The 17,714-nt window shown below is 42.7% G+C and overlaps 1 protein-coding gene across 1 annotated transcript in view; it reads left to right on the top strand.

Moving 5' to 3' along the window:
* The window catches only part of kif26ba (kinesin family member 26Ba), a 77,813-nt gene that overhangs the window by 42,879 nt on the left and 17,220 nt on the right, over positions 1-17,714 (top strand). The window contains exons 5-8 of the mRNA XM_041937682.1: positions 505-712; positions 12,936-13,151; positions 14,012-14,105; positions 17,530-17,675. Coding sequence (XP_041793616.1) covers positions 505-712; positions 12,936-13,151; positions 14,012-14,105; positions 17,530-17,675 — 664 coding nt within the window. The remainder of the gene's footprint in view (positions 1-504; positions 713-12,935; positions 13,152-14,011; positions 14,106-17,529; positions 17,676-17,714) is intronic.

The raw sequence follows: 17,714 nt of genomic DNA, 5'->3' as shown, positions 1-17,714 counted from the left end.
GTGTGTGTGTGTGTGCACGCGCGAGAGTTTACACAGTCACATTGTGGAGATTTGCTGTCCTTATGGGTACAAAATGCAAGTGCCATCATTACACTGTAGGGTGAAGACTTGGGTTAAGGTAGGGTTTAGGTTGAGTTTAGGGTAAGGGCGACGGTTAGGCAGGTATGGCTCTGGTTAGGGCAAGTCTGTAGGAAATGAATGTAAGTCTATGTAATGTCCCCAAAAGTGATGGATACATTACTGTGTGTGTGTGTGTGTGTGTGTATTGATGGGTGTGTATTTGGGTTCTGCTCTGCAGTTAGCATTTTTGCCGTGGTCGTACTGTGGCAAACTGTAAGGGTATAATTACGGACACGTGCATGTACATGTGCAGCCATCCTTCCTGTCCTTTCTCATCTCCTTATAGTTAACTATTCAGTATATTAAAGTATGGTCCAGTATTGATCAACTGGCTTCTCACCTTGTCTCCTTCCTTTCCTCTTTCTCTCGACTTTCCTCACTCAGAGCTGCACAAAAGCTGAACTTAGCGTCCAAGAAGAAGAAGCAGAAGACCGCCGCGGTCACAGCTCCAGTGGCATCTTCGTCACCGTCATGTGACCCCCCTCTGTTCCCCACCAATTTTAGCGCCGCCCTGTTGATGGCCCCTCCCCCGGCTCCACCCTGCCTTCTCCGTGCAGCCAACAAAATCAAAGATACCCCTGGGCTTGGAAAGGTAAAGGCAAAATCTCTTTTATTTGGCTGTGGTGTTGTGGGAACCCACAGAGTCTACCTCAAAACATTAGAGCATTGGTTTTTGATTCATGCAAATAAGAATCAAAGTCTGCTTGTATGTGCTGGTTTGTTCATGACTGAATGATGGAGAACAGTGTTAATTAACCTCCATTCATTTTCTGGATATTCATTCACTATCTATCTCTGTCATTGGTGGCTGGATGCCTGGTTATGGGGTCTCACACGTTGCTTCGATATGTCTCAGTGAAGCGACCTGTTGTTGTTTTCCCACTGACTAGAAGTTAGTTGGCCAGATCATTTGCAATTCATTCCATTTTTCAACTGTTAAGCAAATAGTAAAAAGTGTGTCAGACACATTTGGGTTGTTATTATAGGTGTCAACTCTGACTCATCTTCCGCAGCTTGATTTTAGCATATGTCTGAAGACATAACTGTGTCATAACATCTGAATCCACAATATGTCAAATTCTATTAAAAAACCCACCAATTGACTATTTATTGTTAATTTGTTAGTTATATTTGTGTAAGTTTTAGTCAATTATGAACTGAGCTTTTTATTTTGTGCTTCTTAAGGATGGAGACATTGGTGTTACAACTAAAAAGTGCTGATGTTTGGATTATTAATTTTATTTAGAGTATACATTGGTAGCATGGACATTTGGTGATTTGGTTTTATGCACATGAATGTTTCAAAATACTGAGCTGTGCTATGTTATCATGACCTTGACCAGTTTATCTGAATGTATGTATTGGTATGTATGTATGTGTGTGTGTGTGTGTGTGTGTGTGTGTGTCACCCCTGCTGCACCATACCGGAATGTGGCCTAATGGTTACCACGGTAACACATCTCAGGCTGACAAAAGTCATCTGTCACCGTTTGTGTGTGTGTGCTGTGGATGCGGCGGGAGGGGGTCATGCTTCTCAAGTGTGTGCAATATTGATCGTCCATGTAATGAGTTTTTAGTGCCCCCTCCTCCACAGTTTGAGTGAGAGTGAGAAGCTCACTGACTCGGAGTGTGTGTGTGTGTGTGTGTGTGTGTGTGTGTGTGTGTGTGTGTGTGCGTGTGTCCTCACTGATAGAAAGTGAATGGCTATGGAGGACAAAATCAAACAGACATCAAGCAGCACTGCCAGAGAGGGAAAGGGGGCCCGCTCACGTCCTGTTTTGTTTTTGTCTACATACATAAATGTGTATTTGTTGTTGTATTTGTCACTATGTAATTGAAAAAAAAAATCCTTTTTGCCTTGATTGCACAGTCCATAGTGATGCACTCAGAAACAAGGAGATGGAGAGAGAGGCTGGAACGTGGCATGCGCTGCAAACACTCGACTGCTGGGGTGCTCCGTGACTGTCGAATTTTAAGTGCATGAGAAAATGTGTGCGTGTTGTGTGACATTTATTTTAAATAACAGATGAGAGGGAAAAACCCACCCACTCATGTCCATTCAACTGAATTTGTACGATGAACTAACTTTTAGTCACAAAAGCACAGAGAAAACACTCGATCCACATTATATTTGCTTTTAATCTAAATTGCACACACTCACAACATTGCGCTTTGTCTGCCTCATGATATTTGCCACTCGTTTCCCATCTTTTCTGTCACTCTCCTAGCCACTATCAAACAAAGCACATTTCAGATCATAACTAAATTTCACAGTAAAATCGCCTGGTAAAGCAGTCATGATGTAAAGAAGTGCGACGACACCCGCACCTGTACTCCTGCTATTTTGAACATGTCTGTCTCATACTGCAGTGTTTCATATTTTATTTGTCTTTTTGTGCAACATATTTTATGTGTTGTGTTTTCTCTTCGTCCCTCCTTTGAGCCTCTGTCTCCATCTCTCTCCATATGGACGTAGCAGATGTTCCCTCAGTTGTCAGGGAGACTGATTCACACTCACATATACAAGCAAAGTCACAGCCAAATAATACTTCGATTATACACCCCTACACACACAAAAAAAAACTGTATACGGTATACATTATAAACCACAAGCACTAAAACCTCCTTCACACAGTCCGTCCGTCTCATAATACCAGTCTGGCTTCTGTTTCATCCTGCTATGATCTTCTGCGATCGTGTGAAAGAAGTGATTAGGCCGTCTGGAACGCCTCGCTGTGGAGGCTAGTTCACAAATGCCTGCTGCTACTACTGTTTTATTACAACCGTCAGACACCCTGCTTTTCACAGTCATGTGGACGCCTCACAGCAATCGATCTGGTGTGATCTGTGTTATGGTGGACCTTTGATCAAGGTGACCAGTTGTCATACAGAACTTGTCTTCCTGTCACCCTGCTGGCAGCCTCCCCATATTTTATATGCCTTTCTTGCTACAAGGTAGATGAGAGGATCTATGCCACTGTCATGGCAGGCTGTTAAAAGTGAAGCTAGAGCCAGGAGACTGTTAGCTTAGCTTAGCTTAGTTTAGCTTAGCTTAGCTTAGCTTAAAGAAAAACAGGGGGAAAACAGCCTGAATCCTGGCCAAGAAGTAGCCCTGAACATAACCCCCCATGTCAAACCACAACTTGTTTTTACACCTAACTTTGTGAACTCTGGGACTGTACAGAGCCAGGCTAGCTGTTTCCCTCTAATTATTTATGCTAAGCTAAGCTAACAGTCTCCCAGCTTTAACTTCTCGAATCCTGAATTCTAATTTTTTAATTGGCTGTTTCGTTAGTGTTTCGGCCATGTTTGCTGCGGAGGGCCGTTGCTTCGGTTTGGAAGGGGAAAGGAGGAGAGGACTTGGTGCCGAGGCAGCAAGATATTCTGGTGTTTGGAACATAACGAGCCTCTCCTGTGAAATCAGCTGAAGCTTGCCAAGCCCTAATCAAACACACTCACAGCCTGCACACACACACACACACACACACACACTCCTGCAAACATATGGGAAGAAAATGGCTGTGGTGACATTTCTCCAGTAAAAATGTCACCTGCGGTGGGGGTCGGCTCCCTGCTGAAATGGCATTTGCACACATTCACGCTCGCACATACAAGCACACCGGCTTGCACAGGATTATAGTATACAATGAAAGATGTCGAGGAAAGGCAAAGCCCCTGGTGGAAGTGTGTACGATGCATTACATCCCGCGGAATACATGGGCTTGTGTGCGAGTGTGATGGGGGGTTAGTGTTCTCCCCGATGTTAATATGGCAGAAAACAGATTGAGACATCAGAGCTAAAGCCAGGGGAAATCAACCTGCACAGGTCAGATGTAGTCTGTGTGTGTGTGTGTGTTTGTTACAAAGAGAGGGAGTTCAGCCTCGTTCCATCAGGGATGTCAAATTAAGTAGAATCCCTCAGTGAATCCATGTGACTGGCGTCTGTATCTCAAACTCCCCTCTGTTATTTCTGTACATGGGGCTTCTCTACATGTTGCTGTTAAGCTCTGTCTCACTTTAATCAAATCAGCCAGCTGGGAGCCTTCCATTCAGACCCTTGACTGCAGGGGGAGATGTCTATCAGTTGAGGAAATTAAGCTGTGTATGTATTATCACTTAGAAAACCAGCTGCAGAGTCACACAGTCACATCAGATTACTGTCAGGTGAAAAGTAAAGATTTGAAAATACTGAGGATTTCAGCGACTGAGTAAAACCGATCTTCATCTGTAACTAAGAAAAACATCTTGTTTTCGGATTGCTTTCGATTCATCTTGAATGATCAGGTCCAAAAACGGGTTTTTATCAGCTATGAACTTAATGAGAGTTAACAAACTGATGTCAGCGAGTGTCATTCAGCTGCAGTTGAGACTAATGCTTGCGTGATTGAAAAAATTAAGGAATTATAATTCTTACTCCCTGCACGTAGCAGCAAGAATATGGCTGCAGTGATGGCAGTGTCAGTCTGTCCGTCAGTTGTTTCACCACTTTGGTTCAATCTCAAAACTATTGCATGGACTGTCATGAAATTTGGTTCAGGCAATCATATTCTCCTCATGACTAATTGGAGTAACTTTGGTGATCCCTTATTGTATCAAGCACCATCATCACGACACATTTTTAATTTGTCTGGTTAATTTGAGACAGTCATTTCTGTTCCCCACAGCTCTAAATTTAAACCCTTCTTAAACACTGAACTTCTAGTTTGTCCAGGAAATCGGTTTTAAGACTGAATACCTGCAAAGCTAATGAAATGTCCATGCAGTGTCGACTGAACATTATGCTAACAAGTTAAACTAAGATGGTAAACATGGTAAGTATTAGGGCTGTCAACAAATATTCTAAATTCAAATTTATATTTCAGTAGTAAAAAATCCATACATTCGATGATGAAAATTAATATTTCATTGTGGAAAAAAAGCAGCACCACCGCGGCAGCTGCACTGAAAGCACTGCCTGACGGGCAGGAATTTCTGTTGTCCAGTAATCACTGGTGTCTTTTGCTGTTTTCTTTTGCTGTTTTTGTGTGATAATCAGCAGAAGTCCAACACATTTTGTTTTGTTTTTGTGGCATTCGAATGAAGTGTATTTTACGGTGATAAAATGAATGTTTCTGGGAATGGAGTCTGGTGGATTTGGCAAGAGGTGAACTGTAGGTGTTTCTGGTTAAACAAAACAGATCCTACTCTTTAACCAAAAGGTCTATCTCCTTAGGGATCCTTTCCATAATGCTGTCAGACACTTAGAATAACAATCTGAGCCTGTCAGCAGCAAAATAAACACTTTTAGTCGACGTACATTGACGGTGTGCAAATACCTGGGGGGATTACATTGCAGTGCAATTCGCGGCTGCTGGCTGTAGTGCGCTCAATCAATACTGGAAAAAAGAAAAAAAAAAGGTGTCTCCATTACATGCTTGGAAACAAAAGCATAGGAAACTAGGGTCCATAATCAGATAATATGTACTGGAATTTCTCCCATTAGTCCAGACATTGAAATCCTCCAGGACCCGACAACAATTAGACCAACCAATTAGAAACTCTGCACACACACAACTACACATTAATTAATTGAAAATTAAATGTAGATCAAGATTAAATGAGCACATAAATCAAAAACATATATAGGACATTATTTTTTTTGTTTATTTTGTAATGTGTAGGTTTATACACTAAAAACTATGCTTATGTTTAAATATCATCTAAGCAGTATGCCTCTTGTTGTTTTGGTCTTCCCTCTTATGGACATATTGTGCAAAAACTGGATATTCAAATTGTTCAAACCTGCGTGTTTTTTGGATATTATACCTGCTAAATATCAGCACGTAAATCAGCGGCAGGGCCAGGGGCACCCTGCAGGGCACTGGAAGGCCTCTTTAGAGGACAGTTTTTGCCACGTTTTTTTTTTTTTACTTTTATGTGCAAACATCAGCATTTAGCTCAAAGCTAAGTGCAGCCTCACGGTACTGCTTGCTTGGCTGTACAGGACTCTTAGTCTTGTTCCAGACCAGATCACAAATACATGAGCCATGGCACAGCTGCCCCGGGGCTTACATTTCCTTCTTTAAGGGGTCTGCTGCACTTCACCCACAGTTCTGCATTATAAATGATCTACACACAGTTCAACATATCTTGTTATGAAAGCTAATACAGGGATTTGTGTTTTTAGTCCTGTCGCCTCTTCACCTCATCTCTCTTATCTAGTGTATGGATAAATCTTATATTTTGCCTTACCGTGCCTTTATCCCTTCCCTCTCTGCTCTTCTCCATATCTGAATGACAATGAAGGACTGTGGGAGTTTTTTTTTCCCCACCTCTTTCATCTCTGCAGCCAACATTTTGCACACACACACACACACACACACACACACATGCACACTCACAGATTGCAACTTGACCTTGGGGGAGAATGATACTATGACAGCTAATCAATTTTTAATAGCAGCTACGATCTCTCTCAGGCCACAAGCTGTGTGCGTCTGTGTCATGAGTGAGCATGTGCAAGTGCATTTTCCACGGGCATTTGTGTTTTCATGCCTATCTGGGTGTCTGTGTGTCTTGTATCTAAATGAGTGAGTGAGTCTGTTATGGGAATCCAGTAGCCACTTTGTTCCACCTTGTAGCTGAAATATTAATGCTGTCAGTATTGGCAGGGCTGGAGCATGACAGACGCACACACACACACACACACACACACACACACGCATGCATGCACCCACATACGCAGTCATGTGTCCGTCACTTTTAGGGACATTTCATTGACTTACATTCACTTCCTGGAGACTTATCCCAACCATAAGCATTGGCCTAACCCTAACCATAATCCTTAGCCTAACATTAACCTAAAGTTACCCATCCCCTAACCTTAACCCACAAAACAAACAAACAAAAAAACCCAATATTAATCTGCATCTGGTGCAATCATTCATGTATTTATCAAGAAGGGTGTATTTGGGATTGACTCAAAATAAACTGGCTGGTCTGGTGCATCGTAAAAACAAAGCATATCACACAATGCGACATGTGGCTCATTGATGCATTCTTCATCATTTTTGGGCAGCTGTGGAGGCCTATGAAAGACAAGTATTTGGTCTTTTTATAGAAAAGATAATAACATATCCTTTAACGTTGAGTGAGGGCTTGGACATTTTGTTGGACATAAAATTTTGCTAGTATGTAAAAATTTGGACTGTTCAGTGATATTTGTTATTTCTGGTTTAGAAGAGCTCCTTTAGCTAGTATAGTATAATTACGCACAAATTCTGGCCTCAGAGTTGCAAGATCTCTGCAGCACCTCCAACTGAGACCAGCCGGCATGGATCTTACAATATTGTGATCTGAGCTGGAATGAATAAATTAGTTAAAATTAGAATTGATCCGATGCCTGAACTTTCTATTCCCATATGGTATTTGTCTCTTTTTCTCTGTTCATGTGTTTGCAGAAATGTGTGTATATTCGGTCTTTGGGAACCAATTAGAGCTTAGTCTTAGTCTCTTATTGATTTTCCAGCCAATAGTAATGAAGCACTGCAGTGAGGGACTATTGAACCAATCTTCTCTCAGCTTAGGGTTGTTTGTTGCTGTTTAGCTGAATTCCTTTACTTAAATTGGCTCAAAGGTTTCATTGTGCCTGAGTGTGGTATATAAACAGGAGGAACATGGAGCTCTATATCCATGTGTATGAGTGTATCAGAGGTCGGGTCAGTTTCTCAGGAAAAAAACGGGACTTCTTGCCTCAACATCTGCCATGGCATGTACCCTTTAGCCTGGAAATGAACCCCCCAGCTGTTCCAGGCATGACAAGCAGACCTATGTGTCAGACAGTGTGGTATTCTAGTTAAAAATACTCACACAGTACACTTTTGTAGGTTGAACATAGTAATCATACACACTTAGACACACATTACAGCACAACACAGATATCAATTGTTCTGCAAAGCAAGTAGAAGTTAAATATTCCCACACAGACTTGTGGAAAAAAAGTCAAATAAACACTCACTTCTCGAGCATCTCTTCCTCACTCGGGTTTTTTTTCCCTCTCGGCCTTCGTTTCAGCAGCTCACAGCCTCACATCAGTATTCACAGCAGCGTGAAGTGTGAGAGAAAAGAGGGAAGTAGAGAACGGATAATAGGAGGAGGCTGTGATTTGTCTTGTCATTTGTGCTGAGGAAGGGAGAGAAAGTGAGACAAGGGGAGCAGGAAGAGGAGGCAGAGATGGAGAACGGAGGGAAGAGAGGGAAAGGAGTGGGTGGACTGTGCTATCGAGCAAATAAGATGTTTCTCAGATACAAAAAGAGACTGAAGAGGGGAAGGGTCCATAGGTGTTGTGGAAGTGGGAGGGAAAAGAGGAAAGGAAGAGAGGGATGAGGGATCAAGAGCGAGGTGGACAGAGTTTGAGATCACTGCAAGAAAGGTGTGTTGGTATCAGGAGACTTATAAGTGACCTATTTATTTCTCACTATTTTTCATCATGTCTCTTTTCTGAATACAAACACCACTAACTCTTCCTTCTCTTTCATTAGAAGAACAAAGGGTCCCCGTGTTTGCCCTGTGTATGTGTACCTGTGTGTCACGGTGGCTGCAGCACTTTGCAACATGTATTGATTCACCAGTGGAACTAGGCCAAGGATCCTCTGAGAATATCGTGGGCGTGGGTTTGATTACACATGCATGCAGACACGCAGCTGAGCTGGACTCAAGTTTAAACTTCCAGCAGAGTGTTGAGCGTCACAATCAAAATCATGGCCATAACAAAACATGGCATCTCTTAAAGCTGCCGTAACTGTGCTGATGCATCAGTTTCCCTGATGCTGTTTGTGGTTATCACCACACAGCGTTGATAGTTTGAAAAGGGGGGAACTGAAGTTAATGACCCCATGTATGACTCTTGCCATTTCACATATTTTGAGAAATGGACATGGAACCAAATTATGACCCCATTTATACCTCAAACACACACACACACACAAACACACATAGGCAACCCCCTTACCATACACACTCTTGGACATGAGGAGGAAATGGGCTCTCAGGGGGGGAAGACTTTATGAGTTACGCCTTGTAAAGCGTGCAACGGTAAAATCCTTCCCCCCAGGCTCTTACAGATCTGATGGGCTCTTTTATTGGGGTCATGAGAGGGCAAAGTACTGAATCTAAGTGTGTGTGTGTGCGCGTGTGTGTGTCGAGCTGTGGATCTCTTGACCTGACATTAAACCGCAGCATCGGAGTCTTCCCAGGTCACCAAGGTTACATATATATTGCAGTCAGCTGGCACCTCAGTTTATCTCACACCCTCATCAATGGACACACTTTTAAAGTTACACACTCATACAATTACCTTCATGTGAAAAAGACTTTAATGCAAACACTCTCTCATACACGCTCACTCACGCACTCACACATTTTATTGAACTAACTCTCTTAAAAGGCCTGTGGTCATTTAATGATGCAACCAAAGGAAAGCCTGTTAATGTGCTCTATTAGGTGTGTGTGTGTGTGTGTGTGTGGCAGACACACAGACAGAAATGTGCATATAAACAGCAGCACTCTTACAGTGTTATTTGCCTTTGTGCCTTTTACATGGCAATATATCAGTTACCAGCAGGCTTTTAGTCTTTTATTTTTTAGGAAACACTTACCATTCTAGGTGAGTTTGTTCAGTATGACATGACCTTGTTCTGGTTGCCTTTGGTTCTTGCCCAAGGGCCATGAAATAATTTATTGCACATAATTTGTACCAATTTGTAATTGGCTTTATATACGTATGCTATTGATCTTATAGCAGCGCTGTACTGCAGCAGAGGATAATTAATTTATAATCCAATTTACTTGAGAAATGAAGCCAAGCTCAAACATGAATGTACTATGACAGACACTATATGATCCAATTAGTTTTCTTTCTTGTCACTGACCCGTGCTCATTGTGTACCCATTTTCATTTAGAATCACATCCCTCTTCATAGCTAATGTGTCTGTAAGTAAATAAATACACAGCTGAACTCACTAACAGTCCTCCCTTTATTCTGTGAGCGCTCCATCCACGGGTGCAGTGGGGTTTGGAGTGTTACGGGATTACTGCGTGATTCGTAATCCCGTGGTGGTGTTTAACTGGAAGCGCAGCGTAGAATCACACTTCAGACGATGATTCATCTGCTCTAACAAGCACAAACAGACAAAAGATCTCTGCTCCCCTCTCCCGATCCCTCCGAGGAGCCTCAAAAACAGAGCAGTCTTTTCATCTGCCCTGCACGTCTGAGCCCTGGTGACAAACTCCTACCCTGTTCACAAAACACATGCTAAAATCAAATAGAAAATAGATTTCACAGATTTTTGTCACTGTACACTTTTAGGTGGAGCTTGCACATTTAGTAATATAACAGTGTAGTATGACTATCTATGAGAGGTGTCAGGACTTTGCAGAGATACTTGACTGCACTTGCAGTGTTATCCATCCCTCCTTTGATTCTCTACACCACCATGCACTGGGGAGAGGCAGGGCATACACAGGTGCTGCAGCCTCATTCAGGGTTTGGCTCTTCTAAAAAATGCCGTCCACACATTTGTGTCCTTTCGAGGACTGAGGGACAGACTGAACCTGCAACGTCTCTCCAAATGAGACAGTCTAGTCTCACAGAGGCCAAAACAAAAAATGCATTCATGCATTTTCTGTCAACCGAGAACAAGAAGGTATAGGATGAGGAATTGATATCTTGTGCTTGTCAGCCTGTATATATAGATATACCCTGTCAGCCGCTCTGCTGTCTATAGGACATCCAGGTCTTTATATCTGTCATGAGTTAAACTGTCTTGTCAGAAATCTTCTGATTTTGTGGCATCAGCATTCCAAGTTCTGGCCAATTTACCGTGAAATTCGGCCGATTCGGTTTCCACAGTGTGGTCATCGGTCATGTTGCTCGCCTTGTTCCATCCTTATATTTACATCTTTACTTCATGGATTCGTATGTGCTTCCACAGTCTTAAATTAAAATTTTCCTTGAACACCTCCCTGAAATATGATGCAAGGTGTTTTCAAAAAGCGCTCTCATGTTTTAGGATATTTTTTTTATTGTAATGTGTGCAAAAAAAAAAAAAAGGTAGGTGAGGAAGAAGTGTGGCCCCCAGCTGGAGGTGTGGAGACTTTGTTAGAAGAAAAATTGAATAGTAGCTGCACCAGCAAATGATTTTTGGCGAAATAATGCAGAGGACTTAGAGCACAGAGTACTACAAATTCACCTTCTCACGGGCTAAAAAATCATTATCACAACATTTCCATTCTTGCTGCATGTGAAGAACTGGAGGGACATTCAACAAATAAAAGAAACTGTCTGAATTGAAACATACATTTTTGAAAACTGTATTTAATTACACATTACACATTTCTGGTCGAAAAAGTACAAATTACCCAGCAGCAAAAATAAGGTGTTACATTCCTCAAAAACAAGACATGGTGTTTTAACAAGAAGCCCGACTATATATCGAGGGATTTTACTGACCATCTATCAGCTAGCTTAGCTTCAGCGACTGCACACAGCTCTACAGAACACCTGACCTGAGAAGCAGCGTTACACACCCTCCAACTCTGAACAAAACCAGCCAACATTAGCAAGCCAGCGAAGACCATGCAACATGTGAATAACACAACTCCACTGACTTCATTCCTATCCCAACACAAGTCCGAATCCATCCAATGCCACAGCACTCATTGCACATGACACTCTGTACTGATCATCGGCTTTAGCCAAGCACCTCCTTGTCAGAAGGGAAAATCTGGAGTAAATCTTCTGGATAATCATGGTGCATGTAGCAGGAATAAAGATTCAGTGACAAACACAGCAAGAGGAAGACAGACGGACTGAATCAGAGAGAGATGTAGGCAGTGAGAGATCAAAATAACGAGAGATAGCAAGATTAATTCATCCAGGTGAGCCAGAGGAGGAGAAAGAGAGCAGTGACAAACTGTTGGGGAGCAACATCTTCAGCGAACAGAGAAAAGGTTGTTAATATGTTAAAATGTTCTGGAACTGACTCAGATTCGATGACGCAGCGCTTTGCTTCCTCTGATATCAAAGAAAACAACAGCAGCTGTCGGGCGGCAAATTGCGGCTGCTAACAGTTTGTGACAGGAGTGGGAGGAAAGGAAGAGCGAGAGGAGGAGAGAAAGCCCCAAACAGGGTTCCTGCACTTTTGATATGTGGCAGTGAGCTCAAGGTAGAGAGGAGCGGTGAGGAGAGGGAAAGGATTTGGGATAGAGGGAGAAAGAGATAAGGAAAGAGTGACGGGTGAAGGAGGAGAAGGAAGAAGAAGCAGAGGGTGAATAAGATGATAAGAGAGGGAGCGATGAGTGTTGTGACTCTTTGGGAGGTGTTTGGCGCGGCGAAGGTGCAGAGGAGTTCAGATGGCTTCTAGCAACAATACCTCAGGATTATCAAACGCGTTGGTAGTTTCATGTCGGGTATATTTCCTGGGAAAATATTTCAGTGCCCTGAAAGTGTAAGTGGGTACAAGTTAGCAGTGATGCCAACGTGGGTGAAGTGACAAAGAAAACCACGAGAAATGAAAGTGTTATCAACAGAGGAGTGCAGCACACATCAGTAGACTGGCATCCAAGGAGATGCAAAGACATCATCAAAGACATAAACTTAGCTTAACATTTATGAATGTATGTCGTGGGCCTGTTGATTAGTTTTATTTCTCTGGTTTATAAAGTATCAGACTGGAAGTAATTTCATTTTGTCATTTGTTTTTGTGAGGGACGAAGGTGGAGGTGTCTCTGTCGTTCAGTCGTGTCTAAATATGTATTTTCTGCCTCCTACCCTCAGGTGAAAGTGATGGTGCGCGTGTGTCCAGTGTCTCAGTCAGATGCAGCTGAGTCCACTTCTTTTCTCAAAGTGGATCCCAGGAAGAAGCAAATCACCATCATGGATCCCTCAGCCAATCAGACACCAACCACTCCCTCCCAGAAAAGGGGGGCAGCCAATCAGGTCCCTCCAAAGATGTTCACCTTTGATGCTGCGTTCCCTCCTGATGCATCACAGGTGAGAGAAAATTGTGATTTTAGAAAACGAAGGACTTGTGATTTCGATCCAAAATGTTTAATGACATTACACTGAAATACAGTCATAATCATAGATATACACAAAAAGCTGGACTTCATACGTCATAGTGAGTGGATGAGCCTCAAAGCTGTAATTCCAAGTCAGAGATATTTGAAATATCTTATTTACAGAAGAGTCAACAGGCTGTTGACAAACTGGCTGCAAAGCTCCCGTCACTGGCAGTTTTATCTAAATAAAATCCAATACTGGAGGAATAGTTTGACATTTTGGGAAACATGTCTGTAGTTAGAAATATGAAGCTACAGCCAGCAGCCCGTTAGCTTAGCTTAACCGACTGGAAGCAAAAAGATGCAGCTACCCGCACCAGGCGGTCTCTGTGCCCAGCTAACGAATGATTCCAGCAGGTAAAACCCGACAAAACCAAAAGATTGACGAAGATGTACAGATTAAAAAAACAAGATATGACATGCTCATGTGAGAGGTTTGCTGGTGCTGGTAGGTAGCCTATATTTTTTAACTCTGGTTCTAGCTTCATATTAAACTCTCCCGAAGTGTCAAACTATTAGCTTAGAAGTTATAGTCAATTAAAAATTAATATGGAGCTAAACTGCTTTCACTCATTTTTGATGTGACTGAATTGTTAGCAATATGAGAAACTATCTTGAAATAACACAAACTCTCCCAAGTTGGAATAACAGGATGCTTTCCCATCGTTTCTAGATTGTCTGTCAATGGGAAAAAACCGATATTTTTTGTGTATGTATTCAGGTATTTATGCTCTTCCTGACCCTCTTCCTAAGTCTCTCCTCATTCCACTCTCTCCGTCTGCCTGTTGCTAGGCGGAGGTGTGCGCAGGAACGGTTGCCGAGGTGATTCAGTCGGTGGTGAATGGAGCAGATGGCTGTGTCTTCTGCTTTGGACACTCCAAGCTGGGTAACACTCACACACACACACGCACACGCATGCATGCAGGCTAACAAATAAGAGCAAGAGTGGCTTGTGAGTCGTCTTTAGTGTGTGTGTGTGAGCGCCAGTGTGTCAGTCTTTCACTTGGCCGTCTCTCCACTGGCCCTCATCAATCAGTCTGAGAGAGAGAGGAGGATTAGTGTCTGCTGATGCTGAAAGCGTTCTCAGTCTGCTCTGCCTGTGTTTCTGTCTTCCTTCCTCTCTCGCTAATCCTTCTGAAGCTGGTTTTTAGAGAAGCCGTCTTAAAAAGGGTCAGGACCCCTTACTGCACACTGCAACATGTCTGAACCCACACACATGCACTGGCACAATCACCCACCACACACACACACACGCACGCACGCACGCACGCACGCACACACACGCACACATAGAGAGAGACAGAGACATGTTCCCCAACCCTTGGTCAGCCCCTGTTGTGTTTATCCCTGTACATGCAGGCAGCATTATCCTTCTTGGCTCATGATCTTCATACATCCAGTTGGATTTTTTAAGTCCCCTTGACCTGCTGGCAGAGGACAAAACCAGAGAATTGAAGTGCCGCAGTTCAGCAGGCAATACTTCTGTGTTAATGGCTGAGCTATTTACTGGAACAAACAGTAATGAAGCTCTGTGTAAAAACATGCAAACTACTGAGCTTCCTCGTTGTGCTGCAGGGAATTTGCCAAACCTGTAGTAAAAGTAAACTGTTTTATAAATGTATTATGAGTGAATATTTTGGTCCCCTTGATTTGGCGATTCAGTTAAAGAATGATTCCAGACCAATGGAGCAAGAAACTTGAGCAGTCAATCAGACAGGTCGTACAAAAAGCAAGCCGTTTGGACGGATTAACTAACGTTAAGTCTCAGTTTTACCTCCAGGTAAAGTGGTTTATATTCTAAACCACTGACCTGCAACGTCTCTGGCTGGAGTTTGGTGGGGACCTTTGTTGAATGTCATACGGCTCTTCTAGACTTTTCAGATGTTACTGAACCAAACCAAACAGTAATTCTGGAGTGTTTTTATACTCAAAACCACAATTCTGATGACTCTGATAATGTGTATGGGAAAAGTCTCAGTGTGACCCATTGTGCATGACTGCATTACCGAGTTTATCCACAACTCCAAAATGGCCTCATAGCCCAGCATTGTTCCAGGGGGCTCGGTACAGTCTCTAGTACGCTGTTAAAAGGCATAAACGCACATGTAATGTTAGGAAGAAGCCCTTGCATGGTGCACAGAACTACAACAAGCGTGGCAAATCAGAGTTTAACCATGATTAAGCAAGAAGGCCATGTACGAAAATCAGAGCAGAGCTGTAATAAACAGGTATTCTCCTTCAAATCAGGCTCCTTGCACATTTAATATTAGAAAGCTAACGAGTGGGCAGAGAGCAGAACCTGCCTGCTTCTCCCACAAAAAGGCCCATACAGGACACATAAAAGAAACAGATGCATGTATAATCACCACAGCTCTCCAAAGACAGTCACCCAGCACGGCGTACACATCAGACAGCCTGTCTAGATCATTGTTTCCCATCTCGCCATGTTTACATGTTTTCTTTCAGCTCTCTAATATTGACTCATGGAAATGCCGACCGTGTCATTATACATGACGATAATTCATACAGTATAATATGGCTGTGAACTGCCTAACACACCCACACAGCAGACCACTTATTGTCAGGGTTTGATTGTAGTGGATGATTTTAACAGAATGTTCTGGCTTTAATACTGCAAGTGCTTTTATACGAGTGAGAAATCCACCAAAGAGAGTTTGCTCTTTCAATCAATTTTACTGTCATATTAATGCTGTGGAGCGCCTCTGACCTTGCTGGCTTCAGCATGAACGGCTGTAGCAGCAGATGAGATCATTCTTTATGATACAGCTCACCTAAGGCCATGGATCATAATGAGGCTGCATTATAACACTATTACCTTTTTCCCTAATTAAAATGAGGAAAGTAACACAAGGAGCATTTGTCTTAGGCCCCGTGGCCCTTAGCTGAGGATACATATGGGGATGCACACAAGTCTATGTACACACACACACTTTGACAAGGAGTAACCAGAAAAGTCCAAATAACACTGAAATAAATGGATGAACTTCAGGAGAGTAATGGGATCATCTGGCTTTAAGTCATGTCTGATGGATTTTGTTATCTGTTATTGGATTACTGGCCTTGAATGAATCATCTTTCAGTAATGATGAGAGTGTGTGTGTGTGTGTGCATGTGTCTGCACTGATGATATAATGCTGTCTCATTCTCTCACTCTTTCTCACCCTGTTCACTTTCCCTCTGACAGCATCGGCAGCTCTGCTTGATGCGACCAATTACTGGGAATATACATCAACTGCACAGACATGGACACACACACAGTCTTTGCTTTGTAGCCTGTAGCGTCACTGTGTTGCAGCGTTGTGTTAGTCAGCGGAGCAGTCAGCCAGCTGACCAAGTCTCGACTGCCTGCAGTCGTCCGAACAGAAGGAAACATCGTGGAGCCACACACACACTCACCTGGACGTGTAATTTAAGACTCTCTCACGTATGCACAGTCCTGCAAGGCAAAAAGAAAAAGGAGGGTAGTTAAAGTGCTCTGTGGTTATGTTAATGATACTAGATACAGTAGAGCCATTACGACAGAGGCAGGCCTTCTAATTTGTTAAATAGAAAGAAATCAACTGGTAAATCAGTTCAATGAAAGTAAATGACCCACTGTTGCTTTGAGCAAGCTGTAAAATGTAATACATTCTTTGACATTACAGTAGTTTGAGGTTTTATCTAGAAGAGTCTGGGTGCTGTGCTTTAAAATATTCCTTTCACCACCATATGAACACTTCTATAATGGTGCACGTAAAGCTTTTCTGACACTAAATGCTGCCTCTTTTTTTTTTTTTTAGCATCGTTACTGCGTCTCCTTCAGTTTTTAGAACATTTTTGAGACGAATCATGAAAAGCAACTTTGTTTTGACACTGAGTCTAGACGCTCCAGGAAACATCGAAAGACAACAATGTGAAATTACAGAGTAGGTGACAACCTCCCCTCCGTCCTGATCTCTGAACAAAAGTGAACACGTTCCTCTACCCTGCATCACACACGCCGGGCTTTTCATGTCCCCTGTTTTTGTGTAAACGTTCGTGGCGACGTGATTGTTAGGCTTGACATATGGCTTTGTTTAGGTGTGTGTTTGATCTCCAACTCCTGACAGTCAGAGCAGGTGTGTGTGTGTGTGTGTGTGGGGATCATCATCTTGTGGCTCAAAGGGACACATCTAACACACACACTTCACACACATGTCTATTCATATGAAGCACTTCTTTCTCTTTTTTACGGATGTTCTTGTTGATATATGTCTCCATCTTTTTCTGTTAACCTTCTCCTGTTTTGTCTTTCTGTCTGTCTCTTCCAGGTAAATCCTACACAATGATTGGCTGTGACGACTCTCTTCAGACTCTGGGTATAATCCCCTGTGCCATCTCCTGGCTGTTTAAGCTCATCAACGAGAGGAAGGAGAAAACAGGAGCACGCTTCTCCGTTCGCGTCTCTGCAGTTGAGGTCAGTGTTCATGCTGAGACCTCAATTTGAATCATTCCC

This window comes from Chelmon rostratus, chromosome 1, assembly GCF_017976325.1.
Source record: "Chelmon rostratus isolate fCheRos1 chromosome 1, fCheRos1.pri, whole genome shotgun sequence".
NCBI lineage: Eukaryota > Metazoa > Chordata > Actinopteri > Chaetodontiformes > Chaetodontidae > Chelmon > Chelmon rostratus.
This window is presented reverse-complemented; position numbering and strand designations above follow the sequence as displayed.